The sequence below is a fragment of the Neovison vison genome, chromosome 1 (assembly GCF_020171115.1).
Source record: "Neovison vison isolate M4711 chromosome 1, ASM_NN_V1, whole genome shotgun sequence".
Lineage (NCBI taxonomy): Eukaryota > Metazoa > Chordata > Mammalia > Carnivora > Mustelidae > Neogale > Neogale vison.
The window spans coordinates 251,936,845-251,963,631 of NC_058091.1; the positions used below are offsets into that span (position 1 = coordinate 251,936,845).

The window sequence follows — 26,787 nt, forward strand, 5'->3', positions numbered from 1 at the left end:
GCCCCACTGAGCTTCTTGCCCGCCCCACTGAGCTTCTTACCCACCCCGCCCATCCTCTCCCACCAGGAAGGACTGCAGGGGGCCTTTGCAGCCCCTCCCTGCGCATCTCCCACCCACCTGTCCAGGTGGAGTTTCTGGGCCAGAGTCCGCCAGTCAGCACCCCGGCTACAGGGCGGGTCGAGGCTGGTAATGATCTTCTGCCGAATGAGGAAGGGGATCTTGAAGGCACTGGGGCCCACTAGGGCTGGGACCCCCCCTTCACTCTCCAGAGCCAGCAGCTCAGCAAATCTTGTGTCCTGGAGGTGGGGGAGGGGTGGAGGTGCCTGTTAGAACTTTCATGGCCCAGGCCCACTGCCACCACCTGCTGGGGGAGCACCCAAACCACCACAGCATGGGGGTAGCATGGGTACTATTTCTTGGGCACCCCTGGTATGCCAGAGCTCTGCTCACTAGAGTTTAGAAGGTCTCAAGGCTCAGAGCTATGGTGACCTACCCAAAGTCTCACAGCCAGTGCAGAGGAGCTATCAAGCCTCATTCCCGTCCTCTCTCCCCATCACCCCTCCCCAAGTCACCCCTACTGATTACTCAGAACTCACTGTCCTCATCTCACTATCTTTGTCCTCCCCACTCAGTTCCCACAGTCAGAAGCCCCCTTTCCCTCACTCTCTGTCTCTTACTCATCCTTCAAGGCATGGTACAAAGTTCCTCCTCCTGGAAACCCCAAGGCCCCCAGGCTCTGTATCTCCCTCCTGCTGCTCCCACATCCTCTTCAATTTCCACCCCCAAGTCAGATTGCAATCGCATCTGTCTGCATCTGTCTGTTTGCATCTGCACCTCTCTCCCTGGAGACTTGGGGGAAGCTGCTAAGCAGTTTCTAGGAGGTGGGCTTGGTGGCAGGACAGGCCCAGTGTGTGCGCGAATGCGCGCGCGCGCGTGTGTGTGTGTGTATGTGTGTTGGTGGGGGGAGGCACATTTCTGCAGTGCTGATGCCCCCTTCTGCCCACCTTGGTGATGTTGAAGTTGATATTGAAGCTCTGCCCGTCGCCTTCCACCTGCCACACCCACACCTTGCAGGCCAGGTCACTGGTGCTGGGGCTGACGCGCTCCAAGGTGAAGGTGCAGTGCAAGTACTGCTGGGTGCCGTTCCAGATATGATAAAAGGGGATCTCCTGAGGGGGCGGGCAGAGAGGCTGAGTCAGGTGTGCCCAGCCTTGGTTGTGCCCACTCTAGGCACCCTGAGCGGCCTCACCTGGTAGCTGACAAGGAGCTTGCTCTTCCACAGGGAGCTGGGCACATCGTGGATGGACAAACGCAGGTTGTGGTAACTGTCCTTGAAGTGCAGGACTCGGGGCTCCTGGATCAGCTGTCCCCCCAGCTGCTTCTCCAGCTGTACCACCTCCTGTAGCACACCCCAGGTGGTCAGCTGAGTCTTGGGGCCCGGAGCACCTTCCCCACTGCTGCCCCTCCCAGGAGGAGAGGCCCTCAGTGCCAGTGGTGGTGTGGCCTCCCTGTGGCAGGGTGGGGGCGGGGGGGTACCTTGAGTGCGTCGTGGGTGTCATGTAGGCAGTAGACTCGGATGTTGTACTCGAGGGAGGTGCAGGCCACGGGGGCAAACAGAAGCAGCTTGAGGCGCTTGGTTGCAGCCACACTGAGGGCCTCTCCCACCAGGGCAAAACGGCCCAGTTGCTCAGTGAAGACATAGCAGGCGCCGGCCTCCAGCTGGCAGTAGTAGAGGTGGGAGGGTGCCTCCTCTCCCAGATGTAGCACATCCTGCAGGCAAGGGCCCCATGGGTCAGCTCATGGCCAACTCCAACGGTAAGGAGTGGCCAGACTGGGGAGAGGGTAGCTCAAGGGCCAGGTGGGAAGCCCAGGCTCCACTCTGAACTCCTCAGTGCTCAGGTGGGTGGGCTCAGGGCCGTTCCTGCTCACCTCCCAGCTGCCCTCACAGGACTGCTTTTTGAGGCGCAGGCTCCAGCTCTCTGGGCAGGGCTCCCCACAGTGGTCCATGGCGAGGATGACCGGCCGGGTGAGCAGGACTCCAGGGGGCCCACAGCTAACGATGGGACTCAGCAGGGTCTGACAGCCAGCTAGGGGCAACCTCAAGTGGGAAAATATGGGTGGAGAGGGAAAGGTGTCAGTGGGCTGTCCTGGGAGTTGGCAGGGGCAGAGCAATTGGCACCCCAGGGTTGAGGCCCCAGGGCTGATGGAGCTTATGGGTAGTTCTTCCCTGCCCTCCCCAGGGCTAGGCTAGACCAAGTCTGACAGTGGATGGCTAGGGGATGTCATGGTGACTGAAGGCAGAGGGCAGGACCCACCCAGCCCTAGCAACAGGGCCCGCGCCCACACCTCACATCCTCTGGCTTGTGCAGTGTGAGGTAGATCTCGTAGATCTTTCCCCGGGGTATGGCATCTGGAGGAATGAGGAGGCTGATCCCTGTGACAAAGTAGGAGGAGGGCTGGGGTTTACCAGGGCTGCAAAGACATCAAACACCCCTCTCTCCCAGCCCCTACAGGCACCTCCCTTTGCGGACTGACCACTGCCAGCCTGGACTAGGGGACAGAGGTGCCAAAGGGACTGCCAGGGGACAGAGGTGCCAAAGGGACTGCCAAGCTGTCCATCTACCCACACAGGCATGAAACGGAGTCCTAGTGACCCCAAGAGAGGCTAAGGGAACTCGGGTGGAAAAAGCATGCTTAGTTAGCCTGAGCACAGAAAGTTCTGGAACAAAAGGTGCTAGGTGTTCTGTACCTACCTGACCTATCACCCAAAAGACACTGGGTGGGACCAGGGCACTCCTGCTTAAAACCTTCCCTGCCTCCAGCATAAGGTCCAGCTCCCTGGCCTAGCCCTTAACCTCTGGCCCTGGCAGCCTTTCCAGCAGCTTCCTTAGCCCGGCCTGTGCTGTATTCTTGGCTATTCTGAAGCCCCCCTCTCTTGAGCACACCTCTGCCTGGGTGCCCTGTCCTCCTGCTCTGCCCAAGCTTTCCTCCTCCTATCGGCCCTGGCCATCTTTGGGGATGGCCATTCTCAGCCACCATGACTTTGCTCCTCATTTGCTAGCAGCGCCTGTAGGTAGGGCAGGCCTTTAAGAGCCTTGCTGGCCTTGGTAGCCCTCCCTGGTTTGGGAGACACTGCACTCATGTCCTCTTGTCTGGTGGATTCAGCTCTGTGCAGTGTCCAGCTCGGCAGCACCAGAAGGGACTGCTCAGTGAGGAGTGGTTGCAGGGGAGAGCCAGTGGGGCAGGGGCTGCAGAGTTCCTCTGAGGACGGCAAGGAGTTGTCCTGCTCTACCTTCCTGCTCTTTGGGGATGGGGGCGCGTACATCAGAAGGGACCTTGGAGGCACGTGACTGGGGAGAGGAAGGAATTCTATGACTTTATCCCACCAAGTCCAAAGCTTGCATTTATGCTCCAGAGTGAAGTCTGAGGTGGGCTGGCTGGAGTATCACCACTTCCCAGAAACAGAAGCGCAGGAGAGGGAAGGCACAGTAGCCCTATTTACAGCTACTGCTCCCTTCACCAGCTCTGTGCTGCCTCCTGGTACTGGCTGCCAGTGCTGGTGACAGTCGCAGAGATCCATGTGTGACTGCTCTCTGAGGCGGACGTATACATTCAGTAGATGCTCATGTCCAGTACTCAGGCAGTGAGGAAAAACCAGGGGCCCTGGTCTCCTGAGGCACTCAGCCCCGGGGGGTGGGGGTGGGGCAGAAGGACAAGTGGAGCAAAGGGTTCTGGGGGGTGGGCAGCCCTCCTGCCCCAGGGGCAAGAAAGGCTGAGTGTCACTGTGTGCCTGTCCCTTTCTAAGAGCTTGACATGACCATCTCACCTCATCTTCCTAGCAGCCCCGTGAGGAGGACATGAGGCACAGAGAGGGAGAGCTGCCAGGCCAACACCTGAATGAGAGCTAGCAGATGAGTTAGTGAATGGGGGCAGAGGAACCGTGTGTGCAAAGGGCAGCAATGGTGTGCTTGGAGTGCCGAGAGCCCACTGTGACTGCCGTGTGCACGAAAAAAGTGCATAGGAAGGTAGAGGCCACTGCATCTGGCCGGCAGGGGACAGAGAGGTCACTGTGTTCTTGTTATGTGGGCTTTGTGTGGGGCACTGGGGAGCCCCAAAAATGGCTCAAGAAGGGGAGGGACATGATTAAGTCTGGCTTCATTTGTGAGTGTTTGTTGCCTTGAACCAGATAAGAGGTAGGTATGGTGGCCTGAGCCAGAAAAGGCAGTGGGGAAGAGGCAAACCAGGAGCCTTTGAGGAGGAAGAATGATGGGACTGGTGTGTGACTGACTAAAGCTGTTGTGGAGATGAGGGGGGCAAGTGAAAAAGAGTAGAAGGTCAAGGTGACCTCCAGTTTCTGGCTGGAGCAACTTGACTCTGTTGTCCCTGAGGTGGGGAAAGCCAGAAAGCAGGAGGTTCTGGAGGAGGGTGGGAGACAGTGCTGTTTTAGGCACCAGGAAGCTGAGGTACTGTGAGACATCCAGATGGAGCTGCCCAGGAGGCAGCTGGGTGTATGATTCTGTCGCCCAGGAGAAATGTGGCTGGGGATGGAGGAGTGGGAGTGATCTGCACAGACATGGCGATTAAAGCCACGGAGTAGGCGAGATTGCTCTGCGACAGGGTGCCAGGAGGGAGCTCTGAGGAACACCTACATTTAGGGCACAGGCACCAGGAGCAGCTGGAGAGGGGTAAGAAAATCAGGGGCAAGTGGGGTCATCTGAGCTGAGGGAGAAGAGACTTTCAGGGTGGGAACACCAGAGGCTGCTGTGCTTCCTCAAAAGGGGACTATGGAAAGGGTCTGTGGAGTCCCTATCGTGGACCCTGTCAGAAGGGTTTCTGTGAGGTGGTGGGCGGAGCAGCCCCCTGTCCCGGCATTTGTCCTCTGCCATCTCTCCATTCCTTCCACAGTTCCTTGGGGCCGGCACCTGTCCTACCTCTGGGCCCAGGGCCCAGTGCAGAGTCTGGCACATGGGCTGGCTGACTGTGCAAATGAATGGCTAGTAGTCCTGTGCCCTGAAGTAACGGAAGGGAGATACTCTGGCCATGGCCTCGGTGCCGGCCCTACGGCCAGCCATGACTGGATTCTCTCCAAAACTCTCTCCCCACTCCTTGGTGCCTGGCTTAGCACTTGGGGTGAGGGTGAGCAGCCCAGGAAAAACATCAAGAGCTGTCCCATCCTCCTCTAGGAGGGACACAAGGCTAGTTTTGCCTCTTAGAGCTCCCTGGGGCACCCTGGAGTCCTTCTCACCTGTATTAGGGATCATCAGCCGGCCCCCGAGGAAGTTGAAGGTCCCATAGGTCATGTTGCTGGTGCCACGGGGCAGGGAGCGGAAGTAGTTCTGGGTAGAGAGGCGGGAGACGAAGTCCTCGGCCTCAGAGGTGGGCGAGCTGTGGTGCAGCGTGTGGCGCCCACCACCCAGTGGGCTGAGCAGGTGCCCATTGGCAAGCTGGAACTTGGGGCTTGGCCCGTCCTGCCGGGGACACAGACTTCCCTGGCAGGTGGTGGTGGTGGTGCTGAGGTCTGGCTGGATGGTGAGAAGATGGGGATTGTCTGCAAGGGTAAAGACAGACTCAGGGGGTGGCACTGAGGTGACCTGTTGGGCAGTTCTTGGTGTGGGGGCCTGGCAGGAATGCTGGGAGTGAGGGGGCACCCCACCTGCTTTGCTGGGCTTGATGCTGACGGGCTGGAAGCCTGAGGTGAGGATGGATGAGTCAGCCACGTCTGAGTCCAGCCCTTCCTTCTTGCGGCAATAAACAAGGATGAGGACGAGCAGCAGCAGGAGGAGGCATACAGCCACAGCAATGAGGCCCACGTAGAGGGCCACGTCCTCGGGCCCGGAAGCAGCTGCGGGAAAGAGCGCGGCCTTGGGAGGGGCAGGGTGCAGGAGACCGGGAAGGAGAGGTCAGCGGTCTACGCCCCAGGAGGATGAGGTGCTCACTCCTTGGGCATCAGCACTAGCGGGGCTGCAAATGTGGTGGCAGGGAGCATGGAGTCAGCATGTGTGCATCTCAGCCCTGCATCTGCCACCACCTTGCTGTGTCACTCTGGGCAAATCACATCTCTCACTGCTCATTCAGTCTGAGGCTGCTGCTACTGAAGGATGGAGGAGGGGAGGAGACGCTTTCCCAGGCAGCCCTAGTGGGCTGCCAGGTTGAACCTACTCTTCTGGGGCCCAGGGCAGCTGGGGCTGGCGGAAGCTCCTGGGATCCCCAAAGTAGGGGCTCTACTTTCTGGAGGAGAGGGTCTGCTAATCTAATTCCTAGCCATGTCCCTGGGCCAGAAGCTGGGGTGCTAGGGCTTTTCTCCTGGTCTGCCTCCCCAGGCTTGAGGCAGGGCTGGGGTGGGGGTGATTGACTGCCTGGAGGAAGCTATATTGATTTTAGAAGGGCTTTGCATAATGGAAGAAATGTCCATCAGAAAGGAATTGACACAGATAATTAGGTTTTTAATTGAAAGAATGGGGGAGGGTGTGTTCTAGAGAAAAAAATCCAACAGAGATCTTTAATTGTTAGTTATGGCCTTGTAATTAACAGGCCTCACAAGCCCAGTGTCCCCACAGGACTTGTGTGTGTACTTGGGGGACCGTGTGGAGGTGAAACTGTAGGAGAGGAGGGGGATCCAGAAGCCTGGGGGACAGGGGAAAGGTTCCCATGTATGCATGTTTCAGGAGAGGTGGGGGAAGTACTGGGGTATACACGAGCACATGTGTGGGTATGTTAGGGATGGGGAGTTCCAGAGGGTCCTGAACTTTGGAGAGGGTGCACACCTTGTGTCAGGGGACTGATTCCCTTAGCTGTCACCTCCCTGGGGCTGGTCAGGGCCAATCCTGGCAAAATCAAGAGGACTCCTGGGGCAGAGTGGACTCACTGTGCACACAGAGGTCGCTGGTACAATTTCGGGTATCCAGATCAGCACCCCGGCACTCCTCACCTCCATTGCGGGGTGCTGGGTCAGAACACTCACGACTTCGCCAGTGGGTGCAGTCGAGCCCACAGGCTGACCACTTGCTCCATGGGCTCCAGCTGCCATCCACTAGAGGAGAGACAGACAGGGACAGAGAGGAGATGGTGTGGTCAGCCTGGGCAGCAGCACAGGCAGTTCGCCAGTGCGGCCCTGCTGGGCATCCAGACCTAGGTGCAATGCTGTGGTAAGGAGCACACCCTCTGGTGTCCGGCTGGCCTGAATGACGCATGCTAATGACGGGAGGCACGATGATGCCGGGTCTGCTTTACTCTATCCACACTATGGGGCCGTCCTGGCCCTGGGGCAGCAAGGGCACTTGGTCCCACGATGACCCTGTGATTCCAGGCACAGGTGGTTCTGTAGACTCAGGCGGTGCCCTGCGCCTGCCCCACACTGACTGTACCTGTCCTGACTGTACTGCGGAGTCTGTGACTCAGCCCCTCTGCTAAGGCCTAGCCTGGACACAGACCAAGCCCTGCTTCCAACCACACTAAACCCCATCCCAGTCTTGGACTGAGCCTGGCCCTGTGTGGGGGTGGGTGGGATGGAGCCATGGGGGGCAGGCTGGTGGGCACAATGGAGCCAGGGCACGGAGATGGCGTGGTGAGGAGCGATGCGGGAGGCAGCGGCCGCTGGTACCTGGGCACAGGGTGGCGCAGGCTGTTTTCTGGACATTCTGCCCCTCACAGAAGGCACCCCCGTTGAGAGGCGCCGGGTTGGTGCAGCTCCGGCTCCGTTTCTGCCAGCCGCGCCCACAGCTGGCGCTGCAGACGGACCACTCGGTCCACGTCGACCACCCACCGTTCACTGGCCGGACAGAGAAGGACTGGGGTCAGGGAGCGGGGGCTTCCTCAGACACGCTGGCCCAGGGGCCAGGGCAGGAGGGCAGAGGGGCTGTGAGCTGGAAAGGGGCGGGCTGTGGCTGTGCTGGTAGAGATGCCCTGGAGGGGAGCCCGTGCTGGTGCTCGCTAACCCCCAGGGCCTGGCAGTACTGGCTTCACAGCCCCTTCTTCCAGCAGGCTCTGCAAGCGCCCAGGGCAGCCAGGCCTAGCTGCAGCTCCCATGCTCCTCCGGCCCAGACCCCAGTCTTTCACGAGGGCAACTCCGGCACCCGCCCCCTCTGCCTGCTCTTGGGGTGCCTGGAACACTCAACTTCCCACACCTGGGACACAGGAGCATGGGCTGTGGTCTGTTACTTTTCCTAGACTCCCATCCTGTGCCCTCATCTCCACTTGCACAATGTCCCTGGCCCACAGGTAACCCAAGGGATGGTCTCATCACAGAGGACCACCAACTTGTCCCACACCTCAGCCCAGTTACGCCCCTTGGCTCCCAGATAGCCACAGCAAGCCCTCTCCCTGTCCTTCCCAGGGAGGCCACAGCCTGGTCCACTGGGCCCTGGCTCCATAGGGAGCCACTGACATCGCTGCCCATCTCCCTATGCCTGGGAGCCCCTCTGCCCCACCAGCACTGGGGCCCACCGTAGACGATGACAGCAGCTGAGGCGCTGCGGCGACGCGCTACGATGTTCTTGGCCACGCAGGTGTAGTTGGCCGTGTCGGCCAGGCGGGCCTGTCGCACCACCAGGCTGTGCTCCCTTGTGATGTACACATTGGGGTCCAGGGACGGGTCCACCAGGTCCTCGTTCCGGAGCCACTCCACCTGGGGGAGGGAGCCATGCCACTGCACTGCCCGCCCATGCTGGCCCTACCTGGAGCGAGAGCAGCCCCTGGGGGCGTCAGGGCAGGCAGGACCCAAGACCCGGGAGCCCTACCCACCTGTGGAGCGGGCACCAGAGCCCCTCTCACCTCAGCCGGGGGGATGCCCTCGGGTGGGCGGCAGGGCAGCACGATGCCCTGCTCCAGGGACACCTCCTTGGCCAGCGGCTCCTGCTCGAAGTTCTTGCGCAAATCTGGGAGAAGAGCAAGAGTGTCCTCCAGCCCGAGTGTCTCAGGCTGGTTCAGCCTTGCTGGCCCTGTCCCCTGGTCCCGCAGCGGCTGTGGCGCATGGCTAGAGAAAGTGCCAAGTGACTAGGGGGATATGGGAGTGGCTGGGGAGTGGACAGAGGCACTTTCTCTGCCATCTAGGCAGGACCTGAGGTTTTCTGAACAGACCCTTACCCTTGTTGATACCCTCCATCCACCCCTGACCAAGGGCCAGGCCCTGGACTCACAGGCAATGCGGATGTAGGCCTTCTGACTCTTGGTGGTGCCTGAGGAGCTCCATGCCACACACTGGCACCAGTACTCCTCCAGCCCAAACACCTTCTCCACCTGCTGCCTCGAGACGTTGATGCGGACCTCCATGGCGGGCAGCCCTGGGGGGCAGGAGGGGTGGGTAGCCAGAGTTCTGGTTGTGCCAAGCCTTACACAGTTCTTGCCGCCCAGATGTCTGGGGGTCTTTGGCTCAGAAGGAGAGGGGACCCTGAAGGCAACCCTTAGCCTGGAAGGAACTCTGCGGGAGCCCCAGGAGATGCTCCATTTATATCTCCCGAAGGCCAGGAGCCAGTCCTTAGCTCTTCCATTCACTATACTTTGTTACCCAAGGCCTGTCTCCCTGCAGCCGCAGAAATGTCTCTAAAGGGGCTTGCTGTTGTTTCAGAGACAACAGTACAGAGGAGTTTTGGGCTACAGAGACTGGCCTTCAACGACCCAAGGCAGAAGGGGTGGGGCAGATAGGATAGCTCTGGGGCCTTTGTGGTTAAAAAAGGTGAGGAAGGATCTGGTTCCTCTCCCTGGGGTTTAGCAGGTAGATTATGACATGTGATAATATAATAACAGCTATTAACAGTATAATTACAGCGATTATGTAGTATGATAATAGACCCCTGGGGCTTAGCCAGAGTTTCCCACATGCTGGCTTCTTTTCCTCAATCTACTCCCTTGATGGTATTGCTCCCACTCTACGGATAAGGAAACAGAGGCTTAGAGAGACAGTGATTTGCTGTAGCTGCTCAGGGCTGTCTGAATCCACAGTGCATTCAGGGATCCCCCCTGCCCATTTCACGGAGAAGCGGTGGGGGGTGGGTGAGGGGGCAGTCTGCAGAGGAGAAGCTGGCCAGTGATGGGTATCTGGGACCCTGTCTGCCCTGACTGGGCTGGGCTGAAGGGATTCTGCTCAAGGACAGACTGAGCTGCTGCCATACCTGGACCCCAAAAATGGGACACCAAGGAGGCCAAATCCTCTGAGGACCCGGGACAGGAGATCCTAGCCCTCTTCTAGTCTCCTGGCCCTTGGCCAAAACCAGTGTCCCCAGGAGTGAGACAAGACTGTTTCCAATTTCTCCTTCTCCTGACCCCAATTTCCCTCGGGTCATTGGCTTATCAGAAAAAGGGAGAGAGGCCGGGCAACCAATGTGTTTCCATTGTTAACAGAGAAATTCAATTAGGGCTGCATTGCAGGAGGGGCAGCAGCCCAGCTGAGCAGGCAGTCCGGGAGGCTGTTTTCCCTCTTAACTTCTTTAACATGTCTTTCCCTGACCCCTGCCCAGACCCCTCCTCATGTGTCTCTCCAGCTCCCACACCGGGTCCCCAGATTTTCCCCCCTTGCCCTTGCCCCCAACAAGCTCTCACGGAGATGAGGAGGTGGAGGGGGGCGGTGTCCACCTCTGGCTGAGGTCATCATGGCTAAGCTCCCTCTGTTCTGGCCACTGCCTGCAACCCCTTTTCTCGAAGGTGAAAAATATGTGTATTCTCTGGCGGTAGGGTGAGGGCTGAGAACAGAGGGTCCCTCACAGGGTCTGTATACAGGAGAAGGGCCCTGGGCTCTAGCTACCTGACAAGCACAAGGAGCCGTGTATACACTTGGGGGTGGTGACAGGGCCCTCCAGCTCTAAGCCTCTAGGGTTAGTGGTGAGAGACTTTTAGAACATTCTGAACCTGGTAGCCTTCCTGAGTGGACAGGTCTGTGGATGGATGGACTACTGCATCCCCCATGGTGGTGGTGGGAGCTCAGGCAACTCAGTTTGGGGAGAACAGCACTAAATTTAAGCACTCCTATTTCTTTATCCCCATCTCCTCCCCTCTCTGTCCTGCCACTGCCACCCCCTCATCTCCTTCCTGCTGCCATGAATGAGGGCCAAGTTTGTCCATGATGTCCCAGATCCGGCAGCACCCTTGAGGCCCACAAGCTCCAGGAGGGTGGTGGATTCAGGAGGAGACCCAGACACTGCCCTGCTGGTCCTTGATGTGAAGACGGTGCCTTCCTCCCTGCAGGTCACTGGGTAGATGCCGGGGAGGAAGGATGCAGTGTCCCTGCTGGCCCCGGAGCGTGTGGGGTGTGAGTGGGTGTGTAAATGCTGTGGGCACATGGGGAGGCCCCAGTGTGGGTGTATTGAGTATTTTTGGGAGATGGAGGGTTAGAGGGGTGGAGGTTGGGCTCTGAGGCCAAGTTGGGGTTTAGATTCTCACTTTTTCATCAATCTGCTTCTAATAACCAGTTTGTTTGACACATAATAAATTACCTTCCCAGGTGGGACTCCAAGGCTTGGTCTCTCTGATTTGGGGCTTTTATAGCATCAGCAGGTTTGGGTTTGAGGGTTTTCAGGCTTTGGTCCCTCCTCCTGGCCTTCTGGATGGGGAATGGGGACAAGTGAGGGGAAGAGAGGAAGGCTGTCTCTTGGGGTGTCCACCCAGCTACCCACACAGGAATGGGTGGGGCTGCAGATCTGTGCTGACCTAGGACTCCTCCATACCCGCCTGACAACAGAATGTTTCTGGGTCAGGGTCTTTGGTCTGAGTCCCTGCACAGCACCACTCCCCACTGTAGTGCCATCTGTTCCTGAGCAAGGGAAGTCTATCTCTTCTCAAAGCACTGAATGGTTTTGGGTTGAGAAATCAAGGTCAATACAAAGTCAGATGTGCTGGCCATGGGACGCTTGAGTTTGTATGCTCAGGGCAGGAAAGGGCCACAGTGGTTATGGGAGGGATATGTCCCCACGAGCTCTGCTCTCCACCTGGTTTGAAGGGAGCAAAGCCAGAAGAGTCTGTTGGGGAGTGTGGGGTGGTGGGTCTTGGCATATGTGGCCCAGCCTGTGACAGCTATGCAGGCCCTGACCTGGGTCTCAGCCAAGCCTTGGATTCCAGATCTCCTGATGGCAGGAGACAAGGAGGGGTCTGTGGGGAAGCCTAGAGGGGGAACCTGGGAGCAGCTGGAGACTGGCCTAGAGCCTTCAAACTTCTAAGAAGTTTCAGACAGGCCCTTAATGATGCAGGAAGGCAGGTCCCTGACTATAGCTTCCTTCTCCTCATCTGTCCTCTTCCTGGGGGCTCTGTCAGTGGGAGGCCTCATCATGCCCCAAAGTGGTGCTGGGCCCTGGGTGTGGGGTGGGAAGAGAAGAAAGGCCTGGAGCTGGGTTCACACAGGGTCCATGAGTTTTCATGGCTTCTCCCACCAACCTGCAAGGGGACCCTCCTCACTCCCATTTGAGGGAGGGCAGACACCCCACCAGGCCCTAAAGGTGCAGGGGCAGGGAGGCTTCTGGTACCTGCTGGGGTCTGAAGGTGGGGTCCGAAGGTGGCCAATCATCTTGGGTGCTAACCTGGGCCTGGCACAGGGTTAACCTTTGAGGACTGCAAGAAAGAAGCCGCAAGTAGCAGCTGTGTCTAGGCCCAGCCAGCGCAGGACTCAGGCCGGGGCAGGAACCACTAACTCAGGAGCCAACACCTGGCAGCAAGGAGGCCTGCCCCTGCTGACTCGAGCAGGGGAGAGTCAGGTGTGACTTCTAGGGACCAGAATATTTGGTTGGAACCCTTTTGGGGCCCTGATGAGTCACAGCCATCTGTAACATGACAGGCTGGCTCTGAGGACCAAGTCACCCGCAGCCTAAACTCAAGGCTACTCACATCACGGTTACTGGGACAGCTTCCACGTTCTCCCAGGCAAGGACCCATCCTGCAGTCTCCTTCTGCCCGGCACCAGCTTTCCAAGGTTCTGGTGTGGTCGCAACCCCATGTCCAGCTGTGTGCCCCCCAGGGCCCCTTCTGTCTATACCTGGGTCTCTGCGTTTGGGTCTTGTGGCCCTTCCGCCTGGGAAATGCTCATTCCAGGAGGTTTTAAGACTCATGCTTGGAAATTACTCCTCATCTGGAATCTTTCCTGGGCTACCCAGACCCTCCTGCCTGGCAGCTTAGCCCACCCTTCTGGGCCTGAGGTTTCTTGCTTGCCTTGACATCAGCATGAATTGTCCTGGGCACGGCCAGCGTATGCTCGTCTCACACTAGAGGCCGCAGCCCTACAAGTGTGTGCTGTGTGTTTCGGGACTCAACCTGAGGGCTCCTCATACATAGGGGCCTCACAGAGTGCCAGAGCGAAGGGAGAAGAAGTAAACCGAACTGGGGTCCAGCTAGTGAGGAGGAAGGGAGGGTCGTCAGCTCCACCAGGCCTGCTCTTGGGGAGTGCTGGGACCCAGAAAAGCGCTCTCACTCACATCCCAAAGCCCACACGCTGTCTGAGGCCAGGATAGGGGCACAGAATAGGGTATCCCATGGGAAGGGTACTTCCTGAGTCTGCCTGCGGTTCCGGGAACCCCTCCCTCCACATCTTCGCTCAGTCTCTTCTGGGTCTCTAGGCCTGCCCCTTCCATCAGTCCCCTCACCCACATGGGCCCCAAGTGTCACCCAGAGCTCTGACCATGCCATTTGGCAGTCTGAAATCCCATGGGACTGTGACCCCACTCCAGAGCCTGATGGGCGAGTCTTCCAGATGGCACCACTGTTCCCTGTGCACACACCCGACACTCCCTGCTGACCTTGAGCAGCACGCCACTCCGCCACTCCGACTCCAAGGCTTTGCTCATGCTGAGCCCTTTCCTGGAATTCCATTCCCCTCTCCTCTTTTGGACTAGCGGACTAGCTCTCAGAACCCCTTCATTTCCACGTCACCTCCTCTGAGGAGCCTCAGCACGCTTTCCTCTTGCCGCCATAGCCCCCAGGGCTCTCTGAGGGTGGTGGCTTGTCGCTGGCACAAAAGCGGGTGCTCAGGGAATTTGCAAGTGAGTGAACACGCAGATCAAACACTCACGGAGTATGAGGCCTGTGAGCTCTTCTGTCCTCTGGGAGCTACTCCCTCCTAACTCCCTCTCTTTGCTGGCACCTCTCACCAGGCTGCCCCTGGCCTAGCTCAGCCCTATGTCCCTCCAACCGCAGCATCCGGGGGCCTTTGTAGGGGGTTCCCTTTTACTCATGCCCTCCCAAGTGGTCAGGCCTGGTGAGGGTGTGGCCCCCTAGGGACGGCCCCGGTGTACATACAGGGAGACCTAGGTGTGGGAGTCCTGCCTCTTCTGGGGAGCTGGGGTGGTGGGCACGGGGCTGGTGACATCCTGGCCTCCTCATAGGCGTGTAGCCAGAGGCGATTGCAAACCCCCCTCTGGGCCTCTGTTTTCCCTGAGGTGGAAACTGGCTTCCCCTCCCTGGGCCCTGCCTGGCTGCGCGGCCAAGACTCACCGCTTCCATCATCCGTGCTGCGCTCTATCACGTGGTCCACCTGGCGGACCCACTCCCCGTTGCACTTGAAGAAGATCTGCGTGGCAGGCATGGCCTTGCACACCAGCAGCACCGGCTTGTTCTTGACGATGTACACATCCTCAGGCTCCACCAGGAAGTGGGGAAGCAGGTCTGGGTTGGCACCGGGGACCGGGTTGGCCACCGTAGCACTCTGCTGGGCACCTGCAGTGGGGGCAGAGCAGGAAGGTGAGCCGGGGCCACTGGCAGGCTTTTGGGGCCCGTGGGGGCTGCGTGCCCATTCAGGGGCTGAGGCTGGGCTCTGCGAAGGCAGCTGATGGGGCCAGGCTCCCACCTCCAGCCCAGCGATCCAGGCTACTGAATGCTCCCCTGAGCCTCAGTGTCCCCTCTGCCAAATGGGGAGAGCCCACCCACTTTGGAAGACTATGGAGAGCAGAAATGAGATGGGGGCGGGAGTCCCAGCACTTAGGGGGCCCTCCACAGACAACAGAAGTTAGGGCCTCCTGTTACTCAGGTAGGAGTTCAGGGACCTGGGGAGGTAGCCCACCACCCTCAGAGGTCCAGAGAGTGCTGGAGGGAGGGAGAAGACCCCAGCAGGACAGGTGGGCAGGGTCCCTTCCTTCCATGTCCGGCATCTCTGAGGCCACTTCTGGGTTCTTTTCCATTCTCGGCCCCTGGAAGCAGGGGGTGCTCAGAAAATAGCATATGAAAGAAGGAGGAGAAGAGGCATCTGTGAGGGAGAATATGGGGGTTGCTGGTGGCTGTGCTATAGGAGAGGTCCAGGGGAGGGGTGGGGGGGGAGCCTGTGCTGCTGGGCAGGGTGGGAGCTAGAAGTGTGTGTCTGGGAGCCTGAGGGACCAGGCTAGGTCCCGCCCCTTCAAGGAGACCCGAATACATGCTTCCTTCTAATTTTAACTGAAAACCACAAGCATCCACAACTCATTTGTTGCTAATGACACAGGTAATTGGCTCTGAGGCTTTGGCGGAGGTCATCCCCCCTCCCCCACAGCAGTCTGACAGTCTGTTGGACCAGCAGGACCCCTGGAAGGGTGGAGAAGGGTGAGTTGGGAGGGAGTGGGAGGATGGAGATGGGGTGACCTCAGCCTCCAGCCAGTCGCCCACCAAACAGGCCCCTTACAGCCTGGCTTTTCCCTCAGGGCCACTGTGATTTCTCACAACCCACTCTCACAATCAACAGTGGCCTCTGGGCATAAAGAGGGAAGAGCTTGGGCTTCAGAGACCAATGCAGCTCCTTGCTAGTGGTGACCTTGGGTGAATTAGCCATTCACCCATTACTTATCTGTGACACCGAGGTCCTGTCTGTCCCTCGGGAAACTCTGGAGGTCCCTCACGTGGTGGGCCTCTTGGGTTTTCTACCATCTACCCTTTTGGGGGCAGTCTGAAACCCACAGTGGGCTTCTAACCCAAGAAGGCCTGGCTCCCTCTCTGTGTGGAGGGCAGCCACATGGCCCTTTCCCTCCCGTTTGCACAGGGCCACTCTTTCCAAGGTGGGAGTCTGTCCTCTCCACCCCCAGACTGTGATTTTGGGAAGGGGATCTGTGCCTGGTCCTGTGGGTGTCCTGGGCCAGCTCAGGTGAGCCGGGAATGCCAGCCAAGAGAGGCTGAAACCTGGTGTGATTTCAGGCACACACACCCCCACCGCAAGCCTGTCTCCTCGCCTGCCAGAGGGAGCACCCCACTCTTCGGGCAGCTGTGAGGAGGAGATGAGAAAAGGCACTGTGCCCAGCTCACACCAGGGCCTAGCAGTTTTGCACTTCTGAGGGCAAAGGAATGCCTCTCCCCTAACTCAGCAGCCATACAGCAATGTCTTTGAGGAAACTGAGGCACAGAGCCAGATGCCTTGCCCTCAGGTTGGGGTGGGGAGTCATGCCCTTGGGTGGGAGGGATGGGGGGGTGTGGAGGGTGTATCTGACTCAGCCAGATGGCATCTGCAGCACAGCCATCCACCCCCTCCCCCCGGTCTCTCCCCAGCCTGTCTTTTCCTCTTTGAGCTCTCTTTGGCATGACCTGTGCACTTTGCTTCAGCTCCAAGACCAAGGCCAACCTACCCAGGAAAAGCACACTTGCCGTTGGGGAAACAAAGCTTCCCTTTCTCCATCCTGCCTGCTCCAGGGTTCTGCCAGTGCCCCCTGGGGTCTGGTGGAGGTGAGGAATGTGGGGGTGCAGGCAGAGGGGAGGAACAGTCTTACAGATGGAAACTGAGCTCCTAGGGTGAATTCATGGCCCTTGCACCCCCTGACTTGGACCCTGGACTCAGAAAGTGTCGTGACCTTTGTTATTACACTTCCTCTTCGCTGTCACTGGGCGGCCATTCACCACTCTGCTAGGGAGGGCTGGGGCAGGCGTAGGCCTAAGGTGTGCACACGAACGGGAGCGTGGGCTCCTGCGTGCAGGCCTGGAGCAGGGAGCCAGCAGGCCTGGGGCCCCTCTAGACGTGGTGTCTGCGCAGACCCCACGGCTGCCCAGAGAAGGGCCAAGCCTGACCACTGAGTGGGGCCTGGAGGGGTGGGGGGGCAGGGGTCAGTAGCTCCAGCGGGGGATGGGACCCCTCAGTGGCAGGTTCCAGGCTTCCCTGCACCTCACTTCATGGAGGCTGGAAGCAATGGCCGGTGCCTGCCCACTAGCTCAGGGCTGGAAGGGCAGGGGTCCCGGCTGGGAATACGGGCAGCGAGTGGCCCTCTAGCCACCCTATTGCTTGCGGCACCAAGCACTGCTCACGTCAGCTGCCTGCTGAACCCAGCACAATCCCTCATGTCTGCATTTAACTGCTAATGAAAAATAAATGTACTGTGACCAATAAGGGACATAGCTCACTTCTCCAGGGCCTCCGTCACGCCACGCTGGTGCGGCCTTCCCCTCCTCACCCTGAGGGGAGGCATTTACGGGGTGGACCCGGGGGCACCCTCCAGGCTGCAGCTATCCCCTCTACCAAGGACACTCTGAGGCTACAGGTAGGGGTAAATTCAGGCCCCATTGCATGTCCTCTTGGAGCTACTAGAAGCTTCAGAGTGGGCTTCACCTCCTCTGGCCCTGAAGCCTGCAACCCCGTGGTCAGCACATGATTGGCCTGACCCTTCACTGTCCCCCTCAGGCTTCTTGCCTGAACTAAGGCGGAGCATGAGCCGCGGGTCCCTCCCCCTCCATACCGCAAGCCACTACTAGAGTGAGCATCTCTGTCTTTGACTGAATCCTGTACTTGTCTAAAAAAAAGACAACACCAAACAGTCCATGCTCCCGGCCCAGTGACAGGTGATCCTTCCCACAGGGCCCAAGCTCTCTAGTTTGCCACATTCCCCACCACTCCCTATTGTCCTACCCCAGGCCTGCCTCTTCTGCTTTCTACTGTGTGCCTGGCTCCCATGGATGCTTCAGGATGGAGCCAGTTGCTTTTGGCTGGCATCCCTGAGTTTTCCGTTCCAGCACAGACAGTTCTCTCGCCTTCCTGTGCAGAAACACTTACTGATCGCTTCGAAGCACCACCCCTACCACCTCTAGGTCTCTGTCCATGGTCTTCTCTGTCTCAAACCCCCTTCCTCCCTCCTCTGCCAGCACTTCCCTACCTTGTCCTCAGGGCCCAGCTCTACTGTCACTTCCTCTGGAAAGAGGGGTCCCCCACCTCACTCCCCCAGGCAACCACACATATCGCCTTGCCCTCTGCACCCAAGGGCCTGGCTTCACTGGTGCTGTAACTCTTACACAGGAGAAACAGGTGGGCAGCTAACTCAAGGCTGCCTAGTGCTGGCATTCACAACTGGGGACTTGGAGTGGGTTGCCTACTGCTGCTGCCCTCGGGGCCACTGAGACAATGAACATGGGTGGATTGCTCTGCTGGGTTGGACACCCAGGGGCTGCAGGAAGGCTGGCAGGTGCAGGCTACAAACAGCACCGGCAGGCCCCAAATCCCAGCCTTCACTTCCCCAAGAGGCTCTGGTTCACCAGGCCCCAGCCAAGGCTCTCCTACCTGCTAAGGCCATGGCCTAGCTGCCTTACCAGAAATCAGTTGGAAAACCACTTTCACTTACTGGCAGATCCCCAATAGTCTCTTGGTCACCTGCATACAGACCAGACCCCAAAGCATGACCCAACTTCTAGTGAGCCCTAGGGCTGGCCAGCTGGCCCCCACCTGTCTCAGGAGGGCACTGGCTGCCCAAGTCAGCCCAAGCCAACACCCCTGCTCTGGATGCCCCATGAAGAGTGGAAGCAACATTCCAAGCAGTCCCCACCCCCAGCATCCCTCATAATGAACAACAAGGGAGAAGGGCTTGAAAGACCACGTAGGTTCATCTGTGTATATGTGGAGGCACGTGGGGGCTTGGCCAGAGCTGAGGCTGGGACTGATTCCCTCCCCTCACATAGGGCTCCCATGATTTGAAATGTATTCATTTGTTCATTCATTCAAACAAACACTTCTGGAGTGCCAGACCTGTTCAGGGATAGAGTGAGCAAGACAAACACAGCCCCTGCTCTCCAAGTTGGAGAAATAAAACAAAATAAAGGATTCCAGATGTTGCTGAGGGCTACACCGCAGGTAAAAGGGGTGCTATTTCAGAAAGGGTGTGGGCTCAAGGGCTCTGGAGGGGAGGAGGACTCGGGGCAGATGTCTCTGCAGAGGTGATATCCGAGCAGAGCCCTGAATGCCAAAGCCAGATGGAAAAGGGTTTTAGGAACAGGGAGCAGCAGAGGCTATCAGGCAGAGAACGGACAGGCTTGTGTGAGGCCTGTGAGGAGGTCAGCATGGCCAGAGTGGAGCGAGGGCAGGGAAGACTCATGAGAGACAGGGAGCAGGGGCCTGACCTGCAGTCTTTAGGTCCAGTAGGGAGCTGGGATTCTACTGCAATGGCAATGGGAGCCTCTGGAGAGCTGTGTGCAAGGGAATGATGAGATCTTCCCACATGAACAAGTGGAGAGAGGCAGGAGAGGCAGCGGACAGGTGGATGAGGGAGCATCTAATGGAGGGGACCCCGTGGCAGACCTGCCCCATGCGGTCCATCTGGGGGCTCTCACCCAGCCTTCAAGTTATAGCAAATGTGCCACTTCCTCTGGGATGCCTTCCTGGAACCACACTATCTGTCACTTGTCCCAGTGCCCACGCTGTCCCCTGAGCCTCTCTCCACAGTGCCTTCAGAACTGGTACTTTCAGAATAGCTTGCACACTGTTGTACTTGCTTGGGGCGGAAGTCCAGGATGCTGATGGCGTGTTTGTTGAGTGACGGAATGACTACCCCCTCTTTTCTCTTGAATTTCAACCACTCTGCCAAGGATGGCCACTTCACTCTTGCCCTGCAGGGAGAGCCCGAGGCTGTGCAGAGAGGCCTGCAGGTGGAGTTGTAGGCAGGGAGAAGGCTCCTGCATGGGCACACGTGGTCCCTGCCCTGCTGCTCCTCAGAGCGCTCCCTTTCTCACTTGCAGCGGGATGATAAGACCTACCGTGCAACTCTGAGGCCCAGGGTGGGTGTGAAAGTGCTTTCAAATGTTTTATTTTTAAAAGCACCATGAAAATATGAGGTGTGATTAATCAAGCTATTAATGAACTTGTATTATCTGAGCAAAGACTGAGTCCTGGGAGTGGGGTGGGGGCAGGGTATCATCCAGCCTCATTCAGCCAGGAGATGTGCGCGCTGCTCCCCTGGGCCCGCCTAGCCCCTGCCGCCCCCTGCTCCTTTCAACCTCCCAATAGTCCTGGCAGTCAGAGTCACCAGTCCCTGCTTTGGCTATGCATGAGACATATTTGGGATTGGAAATGTGGTGGAGAGGGAGCCGCGGCCTGGCGTCTTTCTCTTTCTCTACCTGAACTTTTCCTGCCCATTCACCCAGCTTGGAGCCCCCTGACCCCTGGGCACTTAAGTTCCTAGACTGCCTTGCCTGGAGATTTGCATTTGGTAGGTCTCCATGGGGCCTGGGTGTCGAGGCTTCATAGGCCCTGGGGCAGGGGGAGAGGAGAGAGTGCTGCAAGCTAATGATCCATGCCCTTCACCTGGCACTGGAGGCCTTGTTGGTGCACGGCCTGAGCTGCCACTTGGCCTTGCCTCTAGAGCCTCCCTCCAACTGTGCCCGGTGGGATGGCACCTTGACTCTGCTGTTCCTCAAGGGCGTGTGCACACTGCGTGCCAGGCTCTGCCTCCCTCGACTTCTGGCTAAGGGTACCTGCTTTTCTGCAGAGGATGCTCTCCCCTGACCCTCTTTAGCCCAAATGCTCATTCAGTCCAGGTGGGCTGAGCCCATAAATTGCCCAAGCAGTGGGCATCTGACACTGACTGGTTCCCAGACGGACAGGTCGTCCCATGTGAGCTGATGGGACTCTGGGATTTGGGTGGGGCTGCTGGGAAGGAAACCCCTCTTTCTTCTGGGCCAGTACCAAAGGCCTGGTAATTCCATCTGCCCGGGTGACTTCTACTTGCCCTTCGAGGCCTGCTCAAATACGTCCTCCCTTGGGAAGTTTCCTGGACCCCCAGCCAGAGCCTGCCACACCTCCTCTGATCTGCCACAGCTCAGCTGAACTGACCTAGTGCCTCCAACCTCATATCGTCCCCATCCACAAGTCTGTCTCCCCACAGTCAGTACCGTGAAGGCAGAGACCGAATAGTGACATCCCTTTGCACGTCCCCGGAGCCTGGCCGCGTGTGACGCACAGCGGGTGCCCAGTAGGTGTTTGTTGAATGCATGGTGAACATCACCCCCTTAAATGAGCCCAAGACCCAGAGAGGAAGGCTGGAAGTGGAAGACACACACCCAAATCCAACGGGAAGCTGGCTCTGCTTGCCCTCCAATCAAGCAAGCCAGCGATCAAGGAAATCAATGGGAGGGGAACCTGATTTCTGAAGCACCTGTGTTGGACCCCAGGGAGGCAGAGTGTGCCTGAGAGGTCTGGGGAGGGGCTGGGGCAGGAAGCCAGGGCCACAGTGGCAGGTGGGGAGCTAGGGGGTGGCGGAGATATGCAGGGGACCAGCGAGTTCTGCTCTCTTGCCAACTTGCACCTCCACAGCCCAAGATTGCTTCCTGAATTACTAGGTTTTAAATGTGGGCAATTGCACGATGATGGAGCTCCCCTGAGAGACTCTGAGAAGCAGGGATGAAGCTGCACTTGCTGTCAGAGACGCACAGACAGCGGCGGGACGGGGTGGCCATGGAGGAATGGTGCTCTGGAGGCCCTGGGACCGCAGACCTGGGAGCTGCACCAAGAACCCTGAGGCTCCAGGCTGCAGCTCGGACACATAGACCTGCCTGGAGGTGACAGTGGGGTGCCACAGGGTCAGGCCAAGCTGGGGTAGGTGCCTCAGAATTCCTCCAAATCTAACATGTAAGGAATCTCTGCGCAGCCTGTCTGCTGCTTCTGGGGCTCCTTCGGCTGTTGCAGGACCCCCTCACCCCGGCTGCTGCTGTTTCTTAAGCCTCGGTTTTCCCATCCAGGGCACACATGCTGACCCCACAGCAGGCTGCCCCCCTGCCTGGGGGCTGGAGGTGTGCACCAAAGCCTCTCTTCTTTCCCTGCTCTGCCTCTGGGCCCATCCCTCAGTCATTCATCTCGTGGGCGCTGCTTATCGCTCCCAGTAGTGAGGACTTCCCTGGGCAGGGGCACAGGTCTGAGGCCAGGCTCTTTTGCCCCAGTGGGTACAAGGTCAGTGAGTGAGGAATGACGCAGCTGCAGCCTCTCCCTTCTAGGAGTGTGCATGAGGTGGCAGTAACAGTGTGGGGGGCTGCTACCCTGGCCCACACTCACATACACACGTGCATGGCACTCCTGTTTCCATGACGATGCCTGCGTGGAAGTGCCACAGCAGCGGCAGCCACCCCCCCAAGATCGGAGGAAAATCACCCCCTTCCCCAGTGGGCTCCGGGGGCCTGGTTACAAGGACAGACACAGGTGCCATGAGGGGGACACGCAGACAGTCCTAACTGCAAAGGACAAAGCGGGTAGGGGTGGAGGACGGTGCCACTTTGTCTGCTTGAGGGACACTCACACCTGGTGTGGCCAGGCCATACTGTCCGCAGCTGCACACACCTGGCGTGTCAACTGGGAGCTGTGCTCAGGGGCGCTCTGCTGGCCCCTCACTCTACAGGCAGGGAATGCAAGCTCAGGACTTACGTAAGGTCATCACACTCCAAAGGGCTGGGTGGGTTCTTGACACCTCTCAGTCAGGGCCAGGCATAGGGTACGGGTTCTGGGCATTGACTGGACCAGTGTCTGGCCCTGTCCACCTTGCTGTCCTCTGCTAACTCTGTGTCCATGCCAATGCTCTCTCTTTCTCAAGGCTTCCAAGCTTATCTCACCCCTGGGCCTTTGCACTTGCTTCTTCTGCCTCTAACATGCTGCCCCTTGCTCTTCCACAGCTGCTCCCTTGAATCCCTCAGGTCTCCACTGCACCGTTACCTCCTCCAAGCTACCATGTCTGAAGGTGGCCCTTCTACCCTCCCTTCTCCTTCCCAGGCTATTTTCCTCACAGCACTCACCACTACCAGAAGTCATCTTGTTTGGGAACTTGTTTGCTTGTTACTCTCCATGTCCCCTTTCCTGAATTGTTCATGACAGTGGGGACCACGCTTGTTAGGTTCACTGCTGTAATCCCAGAACCCAGCCCTGGGCCTGGCATATAGCAGGTGCTTGATAAACACATGTGAAGCTCAGGAACCCACAAACTCGGGTCTTCTGACCTGCCCTGACCCAGTGCCCACACTCTGTCACACTGCTACCATCACTAAGGTCCCCAAGCCCACCAGGCAAGGAGACTTAGAAACTAGTGGGGTGCCAAGGGAGGGAGTGCTGTGATGGGGGGACAGGTCCCAGGGGCCTCCTCCCGTTGCCCCTTCCTACCGCAGGGCCTTGCTATGGGCCAGAGAAATAGTTAATAAAGCTGAGGCCTAAATAAGCATTTGATTAACAAACGATAAAATAGCTATTGTGTCCCTGAATTAAGCTGTAATTGTGGCTGATAATTGGCTGGTTAGAATTTAATAAGCTGCAATTAAATAGAATGGAATCCAGGGTAATTATGTGGTCGCACAGCCCAGGGAGAACTAGGGAAGGAGGGCTTTCTCCTACTATGGAATCTTCAGCTGGTGCAGTGTGTGCTGCTGTGGGCGTTCCTGGTTAGGGTGGTAGTGGTGGTGTGTGTGCGTGCGTGCGTGCGTGTGTGCATGTGTGCGTGGCAAGCTTCCTCCACCTTTCACCTGGCAGAGGTGGGCGGTGGGCGCCGGCCCAGCCTCCTCCCCAGTGCTCAGTGCGAGGTCAGCATGCAAGCTCTGGGCCCTGCCAGCACCCGATGGCAGCCCTGGCTGAAAGGACTTAACAGGATCTCTGGCACCGCTCCCTGCAGGGCAGGAGGCTGTGGGAGGGAGGACAGGAGGGTTCTCCCTGCGCAGGCAGGTGGGGTGGGGGTCTACCTGTCTTCCTAATGAGGAAGCTGGGGCTCAGAGGGGATAGGGACTTGCTCAAGGTCACTCAGCGATCAGTGGCCAGGCTGGGTCCGATTCTCACACTCCCCGTGGATCAAGGGTACCTCCGACCTGCGAGCAGGCTGAAGGACCGCCTGCCCTTCCCCTCCCCGGTGCCCCAGCCAGTTCCAGAGCTGCCCCTTGCCAGGTAACCATCTGGGCCGCGCTGCAAGTGGTACAATTGTTGCACACATGCATCCTTAAAACAAGGTGCCCCCCACTCCCCTCTCCCTTGGTCTGCCTGCCAGAGGCCCTGGTGGCTGTAGAGCTCCCTGGGGTTCTCAGCCTGCCAGGCCAGGTGAGGCCCCAGCGAGTCCAGAGGGATGATGAACGGCATTGCCGATGCGCCATTTATGACCCCATCAGCATTTTTACAATGTTGCTGGCAATTAATTTAATTAAAGACCCTGTCTCGGATAGGGTGGCATTTCATATCTCAATGGTTTAATGCCAGCCTGGCCAGAGTGGAGGCCAGGGGTGGAAGCAGGAGCCGTGGCTTCGCTCCCTCACCTGGGTTGGTTCAGTGTGCGCTGCATGGGGCTGGGCAGTTTCAGCCCCTGGACAGAGCCCAGCGACAGGAGGGAGGCGCATTACGACGTGCCCTTGGCCGGTGGAAGCCGCTGCCCACAACCACAGCCAGCAAATGCCCACCCACATACACATGCACGCGCACACACACACACACACACACACACACGCAGTCTTAGCAGAACATGGATTTTCTTATTTAACCCTCAGCATAATTCTAGAAGGCGAAGAGCTACTTTAAATCCCAACTTTAAGGCAATAAACCCAAGGAACAGGGAGGTAAAGTAGTGAGTGATGGATTCCTACCCAGGCCTGATGGCTACAGTGCTCTAAGCCATTCACCAGGACACACGTGTTCACCAAGTCCGCGATGGATGCAATGTGCCAGCTACTGTGCTAGGCATGGGCCACACAGCAGTGCCCAAGAGAGACTCGAGTCCTTGCCCCATGCACTGTCCAGTGGTCACAGTCTCACCGAGGAAGTCCTGGGCACACAGCATTCCAGAATCATACTCACTGTGCCCAGTGTTCTGGCATCCATGGGCACACACACACCAAGGCTTGTACACACACACACACACACACACACACACACACAGCAACACTGCCTACTGTCCTTTGGGCTAAATATGGCTGGGGTGGCCAATGCCCTCGCTATGCATGGTACAGGATGGTTACAGGATGGCTGTACCATCCTGTACCCATCCTGTAACCCCCTTCTCGGCAGCTGAGCCCACCTGGACCTCTCTGTATATGGGGACCCATAGGAAAACGCAGTCCAGATCCAGCTCCTACCACAGCAGCCTACCCGAGCCTGCACCCCAGCTCCCCCTCCGTCCCCCACTATGTGGCTTGCCTCGCTGCTCTCCTCTTTCCTGAGGCTTCTGCTCCCATGGTTTCCCAGCAAGGGTCCCCAGTGCCCCTCACTGCTGAGCTCTACTGTTCCTGTCTCTGGACGCCTCCTGGAACCTCATACCAGGCACATCCCAAGTTGGGCTCAGTGGCTCCCCCAAACCTCCTGCTCCCAGGGATTGCTCTCAGTCAGAGGGCTATACCCCTAAGGAGCTTCATGGGGAATCCCAGAGCCACCAGGCCCTCTTACTCCCTGACCACTATTCTGAGCCCCTGAGTGCCCCCGGCCTCTCACCTACTACTACTTCTCTCCTCTCGCTGTATGGCTCCCCAACTCCTCAGCCCCCACCCCACACTGCCCCAAACGCCTTCCCATGACCACCTCCTGGCTTTCGTGCCATCCTCAACTGTACCACCACAGTGCTGTTTCTAGAAAGAAAATCTCAACCCACACTTCAAACCCCTGAAATGGCTCCCACTGACCGACCACAGGTAAAGGGTCAGCTCCTCATAACACTCCCACCCAATGCAGCAGCTTCATCCCAGCCACCAGCCCATGCCCTGCAGCCAGTCAGTGCCCCAATGACCCCTCTCACTGCATGCCTGTACCCTTCCCCTCACTCTAACTTCCCCTGCACCTGCACGGCACCCCTCTAACTCCTAATGCCCACCAGTCCTGTAGACACCTAATTCAAGGTGTCACCTTCTTGCGATGCCTCCCTAGGTCCTCTGTACCGGAGACGCCGGGCTTGCTCCTCCGGCTCCTTGGCTGAGAGAGCATTACCGAAGGATGGGCTTGGGGGACAGTGGCCACTTCTTCCGTCAGATGGCGCGCCCTCAAGTGTGTGAAGCAGGTGTGGGCCTCCACCTTGCGGTGTCCCCCTCAGGGACCGGCAAGCTGCGGGGGGGGGCAGTGCAGTAACTGTGGCTTACTTCTGGCAAGCTCTGGCCTGGGTGCTGTGTTGTTTCTATCCTTATCAGTGACTGGCCAAGAGGCACCGGGTTTTTGTCTTTTGGTGGGGGGGGGGGCGTTGTCTTTAAAGAGAAGCTGGAAATCCATTTTTATGAGGAACTTCCTGTTTTAAAATGTTGACAACTAATTTAAACATTTAAACACCTTGTGGGCCAAGCTAGTTGGCAATGTCCTAGACAATGTCCAAGGTCTCCTCCCACTTTACATACCTAAGAAACCGGGGTCTGAGCTGGGCAAGGGGCCCCCAGTCACTGCTCTGCCCTCCTGGTCTCCTCCTCCTCCCTGACTCTTCCCACCATTGCCAGCACCCCACCATCCTGTCTTCTCCCCCCCCACCCCACCCCCCGACTTCTCTTCATCATAGCCTCAGGAAGGAAGTCCCTTGGGGTCTGGGCCTCTGAAGAACCACCTCAGGCATCTGGGGATTTAATGTCGGAACAGTCCTCCACCCTCAGCTGAGGCCTGAGGGCTGGAGAAAGGGGAGAGAAGCTTCCTGCTGTTGGGGGTGGACAGTGGGGTCAGGAGAAGGGGCAGACGGCGGGTTAGGGGCTGCCCTGCCTTGC

At 58.2% G+C, this 26,787-nt stretch overlaps 1 protein-coding gene across 2 annotated transcripts in view; it reads right to left on the reverse strand.

Annotated features, from left to right (window-relative positions):
• Positions 1-26,787, reverse strand: part of UNC5A (unc-5 netrin receptor A) — a 60,566-nt gene that overhangs the window by 1,333 nt on the left and 32,446 nt on the right. Inside the window, exons 2-15 of one of the 2 annotated variants that reach the window (XM_044228927.1) lie at positions 14,404-14,625; positions 9,135-9,278; positions 8,770-8,873; positions 8,443-8,623; positions 7,601-7,768; positions 6,866-7,030; positions 5,654-5,842; positions 5,246-5,548; positions 2,347-2,434; positions 1,930-2,098; positions 1,537-1,770; positions 1,250-1,399; positions 1,005-1,169; positions 118-296 (exon numbers count right to left, since the gene is read on the reverse strand). In XM_044228927.1, the coding sequence (XP_044084862.1) occupies positions 118-296; positions 1,005-1,169; positions 1,250-1,399; positions 1,537-1,770; positions 1,930-2,098; positions 2,347-2,434; positions 5,246-5,548; positions 5,654-5,842; positions 6,866-7,030; positions 7,601-7,768; positions 8,443-8,623; positions 8,770-8,873; positions 9,135-9,278; positions 14,404-14,625 (2,461 nt within the window). The remainder of the gene's footprint in view (positions 1-117; positions 297-1,004; positions 1,170-1,249; positions 1,400-1,536; positions 1,771-1,929; positions 2,099-2,346; positions 2,435-5,245; positions 5,549-5,653; positions 5,843-6,865; positions 7,031-7,600; positions 7,769-8,442; positions 8,624-8,769; positions 8,874-9,134; positions 9,279-14,403; positions 14,626-26,787) is intronic. The other variant, XM_044228935.1, reaches the window with a different exon arrangement.